General features: G+C 45.3%; 1 protein-coding gene across 1 annotated transcript in view; it reads left to right on the forward strand.

Annotated features, from left to right (window-relative positions):
• Positions 1-18,224, forward strand: part of ATP8A2 (ATPase phospholipid transporting 8A2) — a 2,134,099-nt gene that overhangs the window by 759,213 nt on the left and 1,356,662 nt on the right. The window contains exon 12 of the mRNA XM_086935178.1: positions 11,586-11,713. Coding sequence (XP_086791304.1) covers positions 11,586-11,713 — 128 coding nt within the window. The remainder of the gene's footprint in view (positions 1-11,585; positions 11,714-18,224) is intronic.

Consider the following 18,224-nt stretch of genomic DNA (forward strand, 5'->3'; position numbering starts at 1 on the left):
GCCTGGGCGAGGAGTTTCTTGTAGGCATGCCTGCATTGCTTAAGGCGTTCCCCTCCTTTGCCCTCCTTTATTACTCCGAGGAGTTCTGTTTTGGCCCGTCTACAGGCCGCATTGTACCATTGAGTTCTGCCATGGCACCTCTCTCTTGTCTTCCGGACTTTACATGTGAAGTGGGGTGCCGCAATTTTTATAAGCTCATTGTGGGCATCGGACAGTTTACTCCTTATGTCTATTTTACTTGCCACATTATCAAGGTCCCCCACAATTTCCAAGATAGGGGTAATCTCTGCATAGAGCATTGGGAGTTTGTCCTTTTTTGTGACCATTTGCTCCCACCTGAGTCTTCTCCTGCTGTTATCTATGAGAAGCATAGGGTGGTTCCCTTCTTCCTGGGTCGCTAAACCCTGGGGTGCTGGATGAACAAGGTCTAACTCAAGGGCATTGTGGTCACTGTCCAGCCTGTCTATTACCCTAAAATCTTGTATAGTAGACCATCTCGCTAGTTGGACCAGAACATAGTCCAAGTGTGACTCTCTTCCCCGGCGGTTGTAGGTATTTTTGCCTGGTGTGTCCGAGTCGACTCTCCCATTACACGCTCTAAGTCCATACCTTAGGGTAAGGGCAGTGATTTGCAGCGCCAATGGGGTCCAGGCCTTCGGCGATGGAACATCAACCCCAGGTACTGCCCACCTAGCTTCTTCATCTGATAAGAACCCTTCTTGGAGGCCGGGGAGTGGCTCAAAGTGAGAATTAAAATCCCCACCCACCACATAGTATGAATCAGTCGACAGTTCAGATAAAAAGTTCGAGAGTTCATTAAAAGTCGGTGATTCTTTTGCCTTTCCCATCGGCCGTGAATAGATGTTAACCAGCAAGAGATTTGCTTTATTTGGCCATGTTAATGAGACCACCAGGATGTCATCGGAGTTGCATGGGAGCCGTGATGCCACACAGCCCAGGTGAGCAGCAACCCATATCACAAGGCCCCCTGATGGGCGGCCTTTACCTTCCCACCTGGCTGGAATAAAAAATGATGTGTAGCCTTGGTGTCCAAAGTCCTCTCTAGCCCAGGTTTCCTGGAACATGCATATGTCGCCAGTTTCTATGTAGTTTTCCCAGGTCGGCTCTTCCAATTTGTTTGCTAGACCCGCGATGTTCCAGCAGATTATCCTCAGATGTTCAGGAGTGGGTGATGTCAAAGTGCAAAGATTGGAAGAGGTCGGGCCTGGCTCCTCCTGTGTTGCAAGACCTGGAGCGAGGGCAACATAGGTTACATGCGGCACCATAGGACCCCTGTCCCCCTCTCCCGCATGGAGGGGAGCCAAAGTTATCCCCTCAGCAGGAACTTCTCCATCAGTGACTAGGTGAGAGAATTCAATTCTGCCGTGATCTATGGCAGATGGATCGTTCGATGGGCCAGAACTTGGGCCGGGGGGAAGGATGAAATGCTCGAGCGACCCACGGGGGCTCGAAACCCCTGGTGCTGTCTTACAGGCAGTAAGTCAGTCGACCCCATCCAAGCCATCCAGGCAGTTAAAGCGATTGAAATCACAGAAAGGTGTATCTGGTGGCTGAAAATAAGGGCGTTGTACCGGGCCATTGTGATTGCGTCTATGTTCCACCCTTGTCCAGTCATCGTATATTGGGGCCTGGCGCTTAGGAATCGGGGGGAAGAAGAAAGATACTGGGAGGGTCTGTATGGTGGAATCTAGGGATCGGTTCCTTCCTCTGCAAATGTGTCGGACCGTGCCTGGATCCTTGAAGGTTACCATAATACAGTCCCCCACTATAGTTTTCCTGGTCTTCCCTAGCCATGGAACCCTTCTTACCATGATGATTTCGTTATTATATTGGGGAGGGAGGGGTCGGTTCCGATTAAGCCATTTGATTACCTTTTTCTTGAGAGACTGGTAATCCTCATTTTCCCCTGATCTTAGGTGAGGGGCACCCGCTAAAACCACCATTAATCTATTGGCCTCCGGTGGAAGGTCTGGCCTCCGTGGTCTGGGAGTTGGGCAAACGGGCGTGAGTGGGGGAACATTGACCTGGCCTTGATGCGTTCCAGAGGACTCTATTTGTGAGCTGTGTGGGGTTGAGTCTACTAGATGGGTGGGTCTGGTGCTTTGATTGTTGTACGGTGCCTGGGTTTGAATGGCCATAAGGGGTTGTAGCGGGGGGGCAGATGGCATGCTTCTGGGGGGGGCTCTGCTGGCAATGTTTGCCACGTCTTCTTTGGAAGGTTCCGCAGCCGGGGGAGGGATTTCCACTGACTTGGTCTGCTTGCTTACTAGAGTGCTCAGGGTGGTGAGAGAGGTTTCTAGTAAGGTGAGCCTAATCTCGACTTTTTTTAAGCTGTCTGTGATTGGCTGTAAAAGGGAGCGGAGTAGGAATTCAATGTTCCCCTTGGCAGAGAGAGGATTATTTGGGTTTGGCGTAGTGCCCTCTTGCTCTTTGGTGGTGGCATTGATACCGGTATTTGAGAGCTTAGAAGGAGGCACCATCTCCGTGTGCTTCCCCGGTTGAGCAATGTTTAGCCGTTTCTTGCCAAAATCCAGATGGGATATTTTGGGTTTCCCCCGCCCTCCCGTTGTTTTCCGAGCACGTTTGCTGGGTGGGGGCCTATGTAGCTCCACCGCTACGTTTATTTTGGGCTTGCTCTTATTAGCCACTTGGATAGGTGGAGTTTGAGTTACCAGGGTGACAGGTGAATGAAAAATCTCTAGGGGGACTGGCTCTACGTTTTGTACAGGTGCTATCCCTGGAGTGGGGGGGATTTCCCTTAACAGAAGAGGAAAATCCTCTAGAGACAAAATGTTTGGACTGCTGGGTAGCGCGCCTCCCTCTTGGGTGGTAGGGCATGGGCTGATGTCAATCAAGGGCCTGTTTCTCATAGATTCAATAGAGCGCCTCCGCTCCGCTCCGCCCTGCGTTTCTCAAGTGAACCGTCCGTGTCCGCCTCACCTTTGTTGGACTTAAAATAGTTATCCAAAGTCCCGGAGCTAGAGGCCCCCTCCCTTGAGGGGGTATCCCGGTGTGTGGGTGAGGGCATTACCTTGGCTATGGCACGAAAAGGAATCAAGAGAGGGGGCCCAGCCCGGCCTCCTTCGGCCACTGACGGCCTAAGACGGTCCCGCCCTTGTCCCGGGCTTCTCCCGGTCGCTCCCGCGCGCTCCCGCGCAGCGGGGGTCCGGCCCTCCTTTAGGTACTACAGCTATGTGATAGGCGGGGGGGCGTGGCCAGCGGGGAGAGCAGCCCAGGTGTTGCTAGTTGGGCGCGCAGGGGCTCCTGGTCGCTGGAGTCCCCTGCTTTGCTCGCAGCCCCGCTGGTTCTCTTGCCTACCCCCGCGCTCCTCCTTGGCTCCTCTAGGCAATCCTCGGGCGAACGACGCGCTGCGGGACCCGTGAAGCGGGTCCGGCGAGTCGTAGGGGTGAAATCAGGTCCGCTGGGCAGCTGGTGCAACACGCTCCTCCTTCAGGCAGCAAGGTACGTTGGAAAGGTGTCCCACAAGCACAGGGACAGCAGCAGCTTTTGGCTCCGTTGGCGGGGGGGCGTGGCCAGCGGGGAGAGCAGCCCAGGTGTTGCTAGTTGGGCGCGCAGGGGCTCCTGGTCGCTGGAGTCCCCTGCTTTGCTCGCAGCCCCGCTGGTTCTCTTGCCTACCCCCGCGCTCCTCCTTGGCTCCTCTAGGCAATCCTCGGGCGAACGACGCGCTGCGGGACCCGCGAAGCGGGTCCGGCGAGTCGTAGGGGTGAAATCAGGTCCGCTGGGCAGCTGGTGCAACACGCTCCTCCTTCAGGCAGCAAGGTACGTTGGAAAGGTGTCCCACAAGCACAGGGACAGCAGCAGCTTTTGGCTCCGTTGGCGGGGGGCGTGGCCAGCGGGGAGAGCAGCCCAGGTGTTGCTAGTTGGGCGCGCAGGGGCTCCTGGTCGCTGGAGTCCCCTGCTTTGCTCGCAGCCCCGCTGGTTCTCTTGCCTACCCCCGCGCTCCTCCTTGGCTCCTCTAGGCAATCCTCGGGCGAACGACGCGCTGCGGGACCCGCAAAGCGGGTCCGGCGAGTCGTAGGGGTGAAATCAGGTCCGCTGGGCAGCTGGTGCAACACGCTCCTCCTTCAGGCAGCAAGGTACGTTGGAAAGGTGTCCCACAAGCACAGGGACAGCAGCAGCTTTTGGCTCCGTTGGCGGGGGGGCGTGGCCAGCGGGGAGAGCAGCCCAGGTGTTGCTAGTTGGGCGCGCAGGGGCTCCTGGTCGCTGGAGTCCCCTGCTTTGCTCGCAGCCCCGCTGGTTCTCTTGCCTACCCCCGCGCTCCTCCTTGGCTCCTCTAGGCAATCCTCGGGCGAACGACGCGCTGCGGGACCCGCAAAGCGGGTCCGGCGAGTCGTAGGGGTGAAATCAGGTCCGCTGGGCAGCTGGTGCAACACGCTCCTCCTTCAGGCAGCAAGGTACGTTGGAAAGGTGTCCCACAAGCACAGGGACAGCAGCAGCTTTTGGCTCCGTTGGCGGGGGGGCGTGGCCAGCGGGGAGAGCAGCCCAGGTGTTGCTAGTTGGGCGCGCAGGGGCTCCTGGTCGCTGGAGTCCCCTGCTTTGCTCGCAGCCCCGCTGGTTCTCTTGCCTACCCCCGCGCTCCTCCTTGGCTCCTCTAGGCAATCCTCGGGCGAACGACGCGCTGCGGGACCCGCGAAGCGGGTCCGGCGAGTCGTAGGGGTGAAATCAGGTCCGCTGGGCAGCTGGTGCAACACGCTCCTCCTTCAGGCAGCAAGGTACGTTGGAAAGGTGTCCCCTTGATATTCATATAGGAGTGTGAGCATTAGTAAGACTAACTTGAACCAATGTGAATTAACTTGGTTTTTATGTGAAAATGTATGAAAGTGACATTTCATGTAATAAAGTGTACACCGAAAATGACAAACGAAAAGTAGGTGTTGAACCATTATAATTAGCTGTGCCTTCATGAAACGTCTCAAGGATGTATTTCACATATATATTAATGATTTCACTTATACACGAAAATGTTTAGACAAACTATTAGTTGTGTATACAAGTTGGTATTTTCAAAAATGTTATTAGTACCTTATACTTACATGTATTAATTTCAACCAATTTGCTGTATATTAGCTTAAGTTCATGTAGGCCTCATTCTTACAGTTACATCATGGACTGATATAACCAAAGCATATGGGAACCTTTCACACAATTGCCAGTAGTATTGAATTAGTAATTGTTTCCTTTGACATCTCCTGCACTGTGCCAAGCATTTCTTACAATCATTGTTGCGATTTAGAACAGCTGCCTGGGAAATTACTCTTTTGAGCTTGCTATGCTTTTTCCTCACTGTGCCAATATTCAATGTGCCACATAATCGAATAACTTAAGAAAATGCATAATCGATCCATCTATTGTTCCGGATTTTGTGTCTTCTTTACTGTTGCATCACACTCATCCACTATATATATATAACTGTACTTGTTTGTCACGGCCCTGTTTGGACTTTTTCCTTCGGGTTGAGGCGTTTGGGACTTGAGGCAGCCGCGAACACTGTTATTACAAGTTACATTTGGCATCAATTAGCCTTCTCCTTCCTTTACTGGGCACAGCAGCGCTTACAGAAGCATAACATGGCTCCAGACCCGATACTCACCGGAGAAATGCATGCAGGGATTTGGTGTCCTACAGCATCGAACTGCAGCTGCAAGTAAAAACGTTTGGGGCATGCTGCACTCCAGCCAATGGGAGCGCCGTGGAACAAATAAAGGAGGGAGGCAGTGTAATTTGGTGAAAATAGGCATCTGAGGAAGGCGGAGACGCCGAAATGCATAATGCCAATCACCGTGAATAAAGGGTTGCCAAGAGAATCCCCGCTGTGTCCTCTGATCTTTTCTATGAAGGGATTTTGTCTGTGTGTGTGTGTGTGTGTATATATATATATATATATATATATATATATATATATTCATTCTGGAGTTCGTGTTTTTCTCTGTTTGGTGGATCTAAGCACCGGAGCGGTAATTGGATATATATATATCCAATTACTGCTCCGGTGCTTAGATCCACCAAAGGCCTTCAAATTCGAGCGGGATCGCTTGGACTATTTACATGGCCAAATCTTCACTTATGCGAAACGCTATGAAAATATAAAAGCGAGAGCCAGAAAAACCCGCACAAATGCACCGAATAATACTCCTATCATCCCTTCCTCATTGGATGCGAGTTCAATAGGCAGTGAATCTGAGAACGAGGGGGCAAGAAGTATGCCGTTGGGGTTTACCGCACTCTCCAAGGCCCAGGAAATGAGTTGCATGTGTCAGGACCGTCGAGACACATTGAGGTCCAGAGGACAGACTGGCGGTCAAAACGCCAAAGGGCCAACAGGAAACTAGGCGAAAGGAGAAAGTGCAACAAAAGCAAAAACAAACCACAGTCAAAAGAAAAATCGTTGGAACAAAAAAGCAACAAAAACACAGGCGGCAGCCCCTGCTCAATAATGAATCTCACCTCAACAATGTTAACAAACAAAGAGTCAAAAATCTTAAGTTTGGGCCTTTCCTACTGCCCTCCATGCAATTTCAATTATGCAGATACAAGAATGGATGCTTTCCGTTTTGTGAGGAAACTCAAGCTTAAAAAATATTTTAAGATACAACCTACAAAAAAGAAAAAATTAGGAGCAACTGAAACCAACCCGCTCTCTTTGGAAGCTGGAGACCGATCTGACTTTGATGAGATATGGGGATAACAAGAAGAAATGAATCCATCAACAATGGTCCCCTTGATTAGATCAAAAATTGATCAGGCGGCTTGTGTCACTCCTTTCAAGCCAAAATCTGTGTTTCTTCCCATAATGCCACACGATAATATTGACGTTTACCAAGACTTGATTACCAAAGATCTAAAACAACTATATATCACCATTAACAAGAGACATAGAGTGATAAGTAATCTCAACTAGGGCTACAACACCTTTATAAAGAAGCTTGAATCAGATAACAACATTGTGATCCGCCAAGCGGATAAGGGTGGAAATATAGTATTATGGCCTCGTCAAATGTATATACAGGAAGCGGAAAAACAATTACAAGACCACTCCTGTTACAAAAAGAGCAATTTGGGAGCAGTAAGATTGGCATGGGAAGACCAAAATGCCAAGCTTGTTGCATGGAAGAGCGGGAATCTGATTACAAAGGAGGAATTTGGATTTCTAAAGAAAGAATTCCCAGTTATACCTTCATTTTATTTGCTTCCTAAAGTTCATAAGCACACAGAGATTCCTCCTGGGAGACCTATAATTTCAGCGATTAACAGTTCCACTGAACACATGTCAACATATATTGATTATTTTTTGCAGGACAGTGTAAAGAATCTAGATTCTTATGTGCAGGACTCATCTGATTTTGTCAGAAAATTGAATGACTTTGATTGGAATGCTGATTGTATACTTATGAGTTTGGATGTTACGTCTTTATATACGTCTATACGACATATGGACGGTATTAGAGCGGTCAACTATTTTTTGAATAGAAGGGCGATTAATTTTTCTGCCCACAACTCTATGCTTACTGCCATGATTAAGATCTGCTTAGAACAGAATTATTTTCTGTTCAACAACCAGGTCTATCAACAGACTAGAGGGGTAGCTATGGGGGCCTGTTTCTCTCCCAGCCTGGCGTGCTTGCACATGGGCTGGTGGGAGGAGCAGGTCCTCATGGTGCAACATCAGGCCATCATGACGAATCATGTCCCCCTCTATTTGAGGTATATAGATGACCTCTTCTTTATATGGCAGGGTACCATGCAGGAAGCATATCAATTTGTAGAAAAACTGAATTGCAATGACCTAAATCTTGAGTTTACATCCACCATAAGTACATCACAGTTATGCTTCCTAGACATAGAGGTATACATTGATGCAGGGAACCTAGCGACGAGATTATATAGAAAGCCGACTGCAGGCAACACTATCCTGCACGCGGCTAGTCAACATCCCCACCACTTGATACAAAGCATCCCCTTTGGGGAGATGCTTCGTATCAAAAGAATATGTAGTGACGAAAGAGAGTGTGCTAAAGCTATGGAAGCGAGTAAATTGCGCTTCCTGGCACGTGGATATTCTGCGAAAACAATCGCCAAGGCAATGTAGCGCTCTAGTATTATATCTAGAGCCCAGATACTGGCACCTAAACCCAAGCCTGGCACTATCCATCTTGACACTCCATCAGAATCCTCAAGGGTGGTGGTCACATATAATCAGCAACACAAGGAGATCCGGCGGATCTTCAGTCGCAACTGGAACCTGGTGACGGGGGATCCTGTCATCGGAGGTTCTGTAGGTAGAAGGCCAGAATTTTCCTTCAGAAAATCAACCTCTATGTCAGATAGGCTGGTCAAAAATCATCTGGAACAACCTATGTCAAAAACTTTTATGAATCTAAGAAAAGGTTTTTTAAAGTGTTCCATTTGTAAGGCTTGTAAGAATGGGTGTAATAAATCACGATACTATACACCATTCAAAGATGATCCTGTGCTCATCACAAAACAGTTATCCTGCAAAACGGAGTTTGCTGTATATGTGCTGCAGTGCCCCTGTGACCTCCGATATGTAGGGAGTACCCGACTTCCGGTTCACAGGAGAATACTGCAGCACATAAGAGCAATTTCCAACAATGACCAATCCTATCCGGTGGCACGCCATTTTCAAAATATTCATGAGAGTGACCCAAAACATCTCACTTACTATGTCATTGACTGTATTTTGCCCCTCAAGAGAGGAGGCAATAGGGATGGATTGCTGAGGGTCTTAGAGACTCGTTATATCTTGGAACTAAACAGCCGTACTCCTGGAGGTCTCAACGCCAGTGAGGATCTTTATACCTGTTTAGGATTCCTTAATTATTATCTTTTGCCAATTCGCCTTATTGCAGATAAAATACATATCTTTTAATAAATGGCAGCCACTTTACATTAATTTAAGGGATATTAGTAACATCTTGCATTGTGGTATGTAGCTGTTCATTAACATCAGTCAATTATCTGATTTTAAAGGGAGGGGCTCCTCCTTTCACAATTTCAGAAACAATAATTCACTTGCAGTTAGCACTTTTATTATCTAATTTGCACTTTGCTATGATGTCTGCTTTTAGCCACAGAAGGGGTTTAACAGATAGAATTGTCCATGTTTACAACGCTTATTGTTTACATGTAGCACTACACTTTAATAGAGATTCCCACTAGGGATAAATTCTTCATATGTTTTTTTAAAGGTTAGGAAACATTGTCTTTGAAATATGAAATTAACACTATGTTTTTATGACTTATATATTTATATGTATATATTTATGAATTTATTTATATATATATTTATTTATTTGCTCTATGTTGCACAACTGTACATATATCATATTATTCATTTACCCACTGTGGGTTGTATTCAGGACCAGGAAAGCTATGAATTATTTATATAGTCCCCTGTTTGTTTCCTTAAACCTTTAAAAACATTGTCTATACATGTGGGTGGTTACGTTTAGTCCACCTTTTGTGTCATTGATGTTGCATATAATTCCCTTGTGGCTTTGCGATCACATCATGTGATCAAGACAGTGGATACTGTCGAAACGCGTAATGGCGGGCATGCTGAGCGAAATTGAGCTGAAATAAACACGCACTTTGTTTGGCACCATTTCTGGGTTCCTCTCTTCGTCTTTTCAAATCTGCGATTTATTGTGGCAGTGCTGGAGTTTCCTTGACGAGTTCTTCTTATATATATATATATATATATATATATATATATATATATATATATATATATATATATATATTTATGTATATATATATATATATAGAAGTGCTCGCAATCAATGCCGTCTGTTTCCCGTTTGTGCAGCCAGTGAACAAGGGCGGCAGAGAGCCCGAAACGCGTATGGCACTAAAAGTGAAGTGATTGTGCCAGACTGGGTGCTGTTACCGGTGGCTGGTGAGCGGTAACCCCTTCGTGAGTGGCACTCCTACGAGGGCAACCTTTTTGTGACATAATAATTGTGGCTGGTCCAGCCACGGGAGTGCCCCGCCGCTGTTGGATGCGGATTTGCCCTGCTCAGGATTTCGAGCGGTGAGGAGAACGAGGGGGGCCTGAGCCACTGCTGTTATTGGCGGCACTACAGCGCTGGTTTTAATTCATTTCCACCCACTGGGTCAAGACATTTTAACGGACTACAGAAGGCACCCACTGGGGTTCAATAGCACAATGGAGCTTGGTAGGAAACGACGAGTACCAGAATGCCGTCCTGCTACAGCCTATGAGGGCGGGGCTCACTAATTCAAATAAAGAAGTGCTCGCAATCAATGCCGTCTGTTTCCCGTTTGTGCAGCCAGTGAACAAGGGTGGCAGAGAGCCCGAAACGCATATGGCACTAAAAGTGAAGTGATTGTGCCAGACTGGGTGCTGTTACCGGTGGCTGGTGAGCGGTAACCCCTTCGTGAGTGGCACTCCTACGAGGGCAACCTTTTTGTGACATATATATATATATATATATATATATATATATATATATATATATATATATATATATATATATATATATATATATATATATATATATATATATATATATATATATATTCATTCTGGAGTTCGTGTTTTTCTCCGTTTGGTGGATCTAAGCACCGGAGCGGTAATTGGATATATATATATCCAATTACCGCTGCGGTGCTTAGATCCACCAAACGGAGAAAAACACAAACTCCAGAATGACTATCTCACTGCTGGCTGCAGTGACTTTTATTAAAGTTAGTGCGAGATGTTGTCAGACAGGATGACGTGTTTCGGCTAACGTGTATATATACTGGTCTGACTGAAGTGATGCCAGGAAGTGTCACCCCAGAACTGACTGAGTATAATTGCTTATCCTAAGGGAGTGTTGTGGGGTCTTCATCTTCATTTATGTCATCCTTCTGGGGCTTTGTCTGCTGCTTTGCTGTACCTCTGTCGGATGAAGCAAGAGCGGAGAAGTTCCATTTGTGCTGCTCTAACCTTTGCTGTTACAGTGGTAGACTAAGATAGGCCTCTGTCTTATCGGACTGGCCTCGCTACTTGAAACTTTGCTGAACTTTTCAGAATAAACCTTTGCGAAAGGCTTACCTGGCTACCTATCTATACCGATGCACACGCTGTATGTGCCTGGGGGTCTACCCTGGCAGAGGGAGTCTACCCTGCCCTGATCTGCTTACTTTTCCCGAATACCAAGCTTGGCATTTCAATTAAATTGATTTAATTTGAATTCTAATCCAAATGCTAAATTAATAAATGTTTATCGTTTCAATTTTTAAACTGAGAACCAAATCAATTACCGTGATCTGACTCTGCTATTCTGACTTATTGTCTTTGTGAATGTGCATTTATACTGGGTTTCCCCATGGCTAAACAGAAATGCAAGAATGAAGTTTCTGATCATCAAATCCTGATGCTATTATTCCTTATAGTTCTAACAGAACTCCAGGTCTGTATGATCCTTGCCCAAGCCACAAGACTTCTATATCTGCTCTGACTGTTTATTGCATGGGACTTTCTGATGCATAATATATCTTTTATAATTTTCCAACAGAAGCAATATCTACCAATTTTGGATACAATCTCTTAACATTCATCATCTTGTACAACAACCTCATTCCCATCAGTCTGCTGGTCACACTGGAAGTGGTGAAATTTACTCAGGCTCTTTTTATAAACTGGGTAAGTAAAAATTTAGATAATGTGAAGAAAGACCCTTTTTTGTTTGAATTCTGCTTACTTGAGCTCTGTGTATTGCTCCAATTTTAACTTGCATGAACACTCATGTGAGTGAACGTTTATGATCTATGTTGTCATATTTATGCAGGAAATATTACGTGACATTGCACTTATATCGTTCATGGTTTTTACACTGATGCTCAGCTCTATTAAGCTCTTCCCCAAGTCCATTGTGTTTTTTCTGTCAGTATTGTAGAACGCTACAATGCCTTTGCTTAGCATACATTGTAATGTGATTGAGCTAAAAAGTAATACATTTGAAAATGTTAACAGGCTAACATGAGCTGTGATTTTTACTCATGCCTCCGAGTCCTGGACTTAGGCCATTAACTAGAGTTTGACGGAGGGGGTTACTCCATCACAAACATGGTGGATATCCTGTCTGCTGTATTACAATCCCATATTGGCTATGGGGATCCTTATACGGTGGACGAGATATCGGTCACATTTGTGATGGAATAGCCCATCTGACAAACTCTAATTCAGGCCCTTAATTTGTAGTTGGGTCATGGTCATGTGTGGACAGGACCGGACTGGCCTGGGCGCTCTAATCTCCCGGATGAAAAACTGCAGGGTAATCCTTGTGTATGTTCAGCAGACCTTCCTGCAAATAATTCAAAGTGCATTCTGACTCCCAAATGGGAAATTCATCCCCAAACACCTTCTTGTTAAGCCTTCTTGTTAAGTAGTAGACAATTTAATGCATAATGTGTACAGTTACATGTTGAGCAATGGAATGTTACTGGCCTAATAATAATGTCCCTCCAGCATGGTTAATCTTTTCAAATGAATTTGTAGCCAATTTACTCTTTCTAATTACCACTGTTTTTGGTGTTCACATATTACCCCACCATATAGATTTCCTCCAAGACATTTCAGCAGTCTTCCATGCCAGTAAAGCTACTAAGTTTTAAGGAATTAGATCTCTGCTGACTTGAAAGACTAGCTTCCAAGTTTTAAAAAGAGCTTCAAGGTTGTTCTGGTCGGTGGAACTTTTTCAGAGTTTGCCACTTCTGTAAGGATTCTCAGGATAAGTAACTGTCTCCCGAAGAGTAATTTCCTCTACTTTTATGCCTGAAAACTATCTGCTGAAACCACTTGCGGATATTTCTACCAATATGGACCAGATAATGAGTAATGCGGAATGGAATTTTCATCTGTGGAAATACCAGACATGAATTTACTGCCTTTAAAATCCAGCAGTTAAAATTGGTTTCTGAAAGGTCTGCAGTGCATCCGGTCCTGAACCCCCACCTGACACTCAGCTAAGTTCGGAGAGCATATAATGGTGCCCCGCCAGGTAACATCCTCCCCTTCCCTCACCCACCATTGTCCTCCTCTCCTCCTTCCACCCCATGCCGGGTCTCCATGCATACATTTACCACTTGCATATAGCTGGTGGTAATTGTGTATATTAGGCCCCACAGAATTTGGGAGTTGCATATAGAATTCCACCCTGTAAATCTGGGTTGACATATATTTATTAAGAGTGGAAATACCTGTAATAGTAATGGGAATTTTCCAACTGAAATGTCAGTATTTATTTCCTCCTCACTTTTATTCAGAACCTTAACAGCAGCACTAGAAACAGTGATTTACTTTAGGAAACTGGAATACTGGTGAAGGAGGTGAAACCCTACTCAAGCAGCAACTACAATTCCTGTCCGGGGAAAGTCACAAGCAATCCCAGATTAACCTGTCCTTAAGCCTCTGGTAGCTTGGCACCAGTGCTTATTTTGTGAAAGAAAGTGTGCTGGCGCAATAAAACGCCAGCCCACCAAATACCAAGGCTAGCATTCTTTATTCCGCTACCAGACACTCCCTTTCTGTTTGTTCTCGCTCTTGCAGGTTACTGCTTTCTATTTGTGACAGTTTTGCTGTCTTTTATTTACCCTGTCCTTCGGATCTGTGTGTTTTAACCTCTCTTGTACTGTGGTTATCTGGTCGGGCCAAACCAGGGCAAAGCCACAAGTTCAGGCTGATTGCGATGGAGCACTGGCCAGATAAAGTGACCCAGTTAAGCCAGCTGAACTAAAGTACCATAAATCCTGATTGCGGAGAGTCAAGAGATACTGCTTTGAAGATGCGTCACGCAGTAGCAGTTTTGACAAGCTGGAACGCTGCAATGTGAAGTCCTGTATCAAAGATGTGTCGCATAGTGGTAGTTCTGAAGAGCTGAATGCCTCTAATGTGAGGTCCCGTGGTGCTCCATGGAGATGCGTTGCGCTGTGTGAGTTCTACTGAAGTCCACAGTTGGGCTTCCACAATCAGGCCCACTTCCAAGGATCCAGCCCTGGGGTGGACCCACTCATGGTGGGGGTGGCACACTTCAGCAGGCAGAGTCCAGGCACAGGTTTCAAGGTGTTTGTAGCCTTTTCTACCCCTAAGGCTCTGATCAGGAGGCCAGCCAAGTAGCCATTGAAGTCACTCTGGTGGTCCTAGGTTCAAGATGCAGGACAAGTCCTTCTCATTGGGGCAACAGAGTAGCTGTCCTTCGTGCAGCATAGCAGTCCTTCTGAGTCTTCCACAGGTCCAGTGAAACATCAAAGTTATTAATGGGTATACAAGGTGCCAGCTTTGAAGTAGGAGAAGGTTATGAAGGTTTCCACGCCCAGAGGTGTTCGGAATTTTCTGTCTGCCTGCCCTCGCCCCAGCGTGTCTGGAGGCATAAAAGACTAGGGTGAAACTCTTTTTGAGTGTGCTGAGGCAGAGCCTTTGTGATGTGCAAGTATTTTTTTCTTAGTTTTATGCAGCGCACGCTTGACCCGAAGGTATCCGAGTGCTTTACATGAGCACCAGTTGAGTTACACAAGGAACATTAATTTTTTTGTAGGCATGGGCAGATTAGTGATTTGCCCAGAATCACAGGATGTTGAGCATCATTGCCGAGACTCAAACCTGGTTCCCCAGATTAGAGATCGAACGCCCTAGCCGTTAGGCCACATCCTCTGTGGTGGTTGGCTGCTCCGGCCTCCCCAGTCAAGTCTGAGATGGCCCTCCCTGCCAACTCCTATTCGCCCTTTGTCTCACTATCTGTGAGAAATATACAAAGACCAATTGCCATCTACACCTAACCATGTGACCTAGGATACAGGCACCAAATGTTTGGGACAAGAAAATGCCAACATTCTAAAAGTGGAATTTTTTAGAATTGGGATTTAAAATCCGACTGCATTATTATAGAGGGTTTTGAATTGCAATCCTTCAGACACTAAAATTGACATTCCTACCTGCTCCTAATTGAAAGTTATCACTTATTAAATGTAATAAGGTAACTCAAAATTATCCTATAAGAGAGGTTTGCCTTGTAGTAGTGAAACTAATTTAAGAGTTTGTCACTACTATTACATTTAAAACTTAAAAGTATGTGCCCAAACTTTTAAACACACTTCACCTTGCCTATGGGCTGTTTAGGGTCTACCTTAGGGGTGACATATGTGTACTATAAAGGAGGGTGTAGGCATGCAAAAGATTTTGTTTAGCCGGGTCGAAATGGCAGTTTAAAACTACACACACAGGCTGTACTGATAGGTCTGAGACATATCTAAAGGGCTACTTATGTCAGTGGCACAATGAATGGTGAAGGACTGCTAGTAACACTTAATTTACAGGGCATGGGTACATGTCGTACCACTTTACTAGAGACTTACAAGTAAATTAAATATGCCAACTGGGTATACACCAATTTTATCATGTTTAATGGAGAGAGTACAAGGCCTTTAGCACTGGCTAGCAGTGGTAAAGTGTGCATTGTCCCACTAGCCAACCAAACCCGATTCAGAAAACAGAAGGGTGAAGGCAAATAGTTGGGGGATGATCTTGCAGAAATGGCCAGGTCCAACCTACACTAATTAAAAAAGTCTGGAGCAAGATCACATCTGGCACATTCCTTTATATTCGCAACATCTGACACGTGGCCATCAATTATTTTGAACTTTGTTTACTGGCAGGAAGTTGTTGTTGTTATTAGCTATACATAATTATCAAGCATTTGTTGAAGTTCATCCTAATCTTTAGCTGTAACAAACAAGGTGATAGATGGATTTCCTGGATTAATCCCAGCCACTGGTCAGCTGCATTACAGTTTGTTTTTCATGCACCATGTCACTCTACACAGAGTCTTGCCTTATGCATATTAATGCAGACCTTGATTCTTGTGGGAACTATCAATCCCTAACTGCCACATGATGCCCCCTCCAAAAGGGAATTCAAGCAGCACCAGAACTGTTTAGGCCTATTTAGGCCAAGGGAGTAGGGTGCACCTTGAGCTCGGGCCCCAGTCTGGGTTTATCTGTCGCACTTAGGGCATCAAAAACAAGTTGAAAGATAGAATGCTTGAATTAATCTCAGCCACTGGCAGTCGCTCTGGCTGCGTTCCATTGCATAATTTTTCAATTACCATGCCACTCAAGACAAAGGATCACCCTAATGCAAATCAGGACTGACTCTGGTCTTTGAAGCAACAGTTCACCCCAAATTGCCATTTGAGATCTGACCAGAAGGGAACACAAATAACCCCAGACCTGTTTCGGCCTATTTGCGCCTCATCAGCAGGGTGTAGTGGTAATTCCAGCCTCTCCTGCACCTCTAAGACTCCCTTTGCCCCTAAAGTCATTAAATTCCTCTCACCACCATCTGTCATATTCAGTTGCTCTCTAGTATTTACCATTACTGCTTCATAACTACTGCTGTAGTACCAGTACTGAAAAGCAATTTACTGATCTTTAAATACCTCCTCACTTTTTGACCTCCATGTTAATCTCCTTGATCTCTTCACCACTCTGCAATTCATATTCTTGACAAATATGTCTGTCTTGGACAATACTGAGCATCACTGCCCTATCGATTGTGCATCTGTTTCCTGTTCACTTTTATGGTGCTCCTTCAGCTCCATGTATACTTTTTTAACAGTGACTGTCCCCTACACCCTTTCTCACATCAAATTACCATGTGCACTATCTCCTAACATCTCTTTGGAGATGACACTGCAATCTTTTCTTCCTATCGCTTTCAGAAAGACACATTCCCAACTCAGCACAAACTTTACTCCTCTACTGCACCTATCCTCTTACCTACAGACTCCCTAAAATGTGCTCCAACACATAGACGCCTTGTGGTCCTCTTTAGCCCATCATGAAGATTGAAGCCTTCATTACAAACCGAGCTACCTCAGCACTCTCCCGGTTACTGAAGGTACATCAGATCATTTCACTTAAATGATTCAGTACAGTCAAAGCAATCATCAACTCAGTAGTATTCAGCAGAGTGGGCAACTCTAAAAGTCTGCTTGTAGACTTCCCCAAATACCCTTATTCCCCTCTAGAGAAGGTTCTAAACGTTGCAACCTGTATGCTGTTCAACATACCTACTCCAGTCCCAGCAAAATGTAGCAAAGCCGGCTGGGTCTGAGCCATCGAAGACCCATATACAAACCACTAACACATATGTGTAAATAATTAAATGATAGTCCCCTAACTATCTTTGACACCTCATCATGTGAAACACCACCTTGGAAACTATGATCTACTAATAACAACCTTGTACCAACTCCAAATCCACCCTTCCAAGCTTTCTGCCATGTACATTGCAGGCCACACTGAAACACCCTTACACCCAACTTTCCGCCATTTGCTTTCTCTAGGAGTTCACAATCGCACTGAAAAGTAATCTGCTGCATCTTGAAATACATGAATGATACCTCGAATAAATGATACATGAATGATACTCGCTGTGTTATAAGAATGTACAGTTTAATGCCTTTGTTTCATTAACCACTGGATATGTGTTTGTCCCCTGCCAATCATACCCTACATCGGCTCAATTTATTCAAACGTAACTGTTACTTCATGTACCAGAGTTAAACATCCCACTGTTATTGCCTATGTACCTTCAATGTTTAAAATAGGAATACATTTAAAAAGCTGTGCCTCTGTTTATATGTATGTGTATAGATATACAACGTTTAGTACTGAGCTCGATCAATATCTATCTGCAACTCATTCCACCTCATCTTTATTTGTCCCTCCCCATCAATAACGAAAAGATGTGAGCTGATTTCAAAATTGAAATGGGGCTATATCCCCTCAAATATTCCTGACACCTGTTAAACAGGTCAACTTTTTATGACCTCTATAATGTTCAACCTTTAATGATTCATCTCTAACCGCTCTACACTCTATGGACAGGATCCTATATATGATGTATTTATTTATTTATTGATCTATTTTGTATGTATTCGCATTCTACAATAATATAGATTATACTAAGTATGCCAGTGGTACTTATAAAAAATAAAACCTGCTCAGGCTGGTTTACAAATTATGCCAGGAATCCCTGTGCAAGTACCTCTTTCTAGAATTCAACTACCCCATTGTACATTCTATTACCTTGCACAAAACACCAACATCTACAGTCTTGGCCATTCCAATCGATGACAAACTCAACCCCTCCACCG

This window comes from Lissotriton vulgaris, chromosome 8, assembly GCF_964263255.1.
Source record: "Lissotriton vulgaris chromosome 8, aLisVul1.2, whole genome shotgun sequence".
Lineage (NCBI taxonomy): Eukaryota > Metazoa > Chordata > Amphibia > Caudata > Salamandridae > Lissotriton > Lissotriton vulgaris.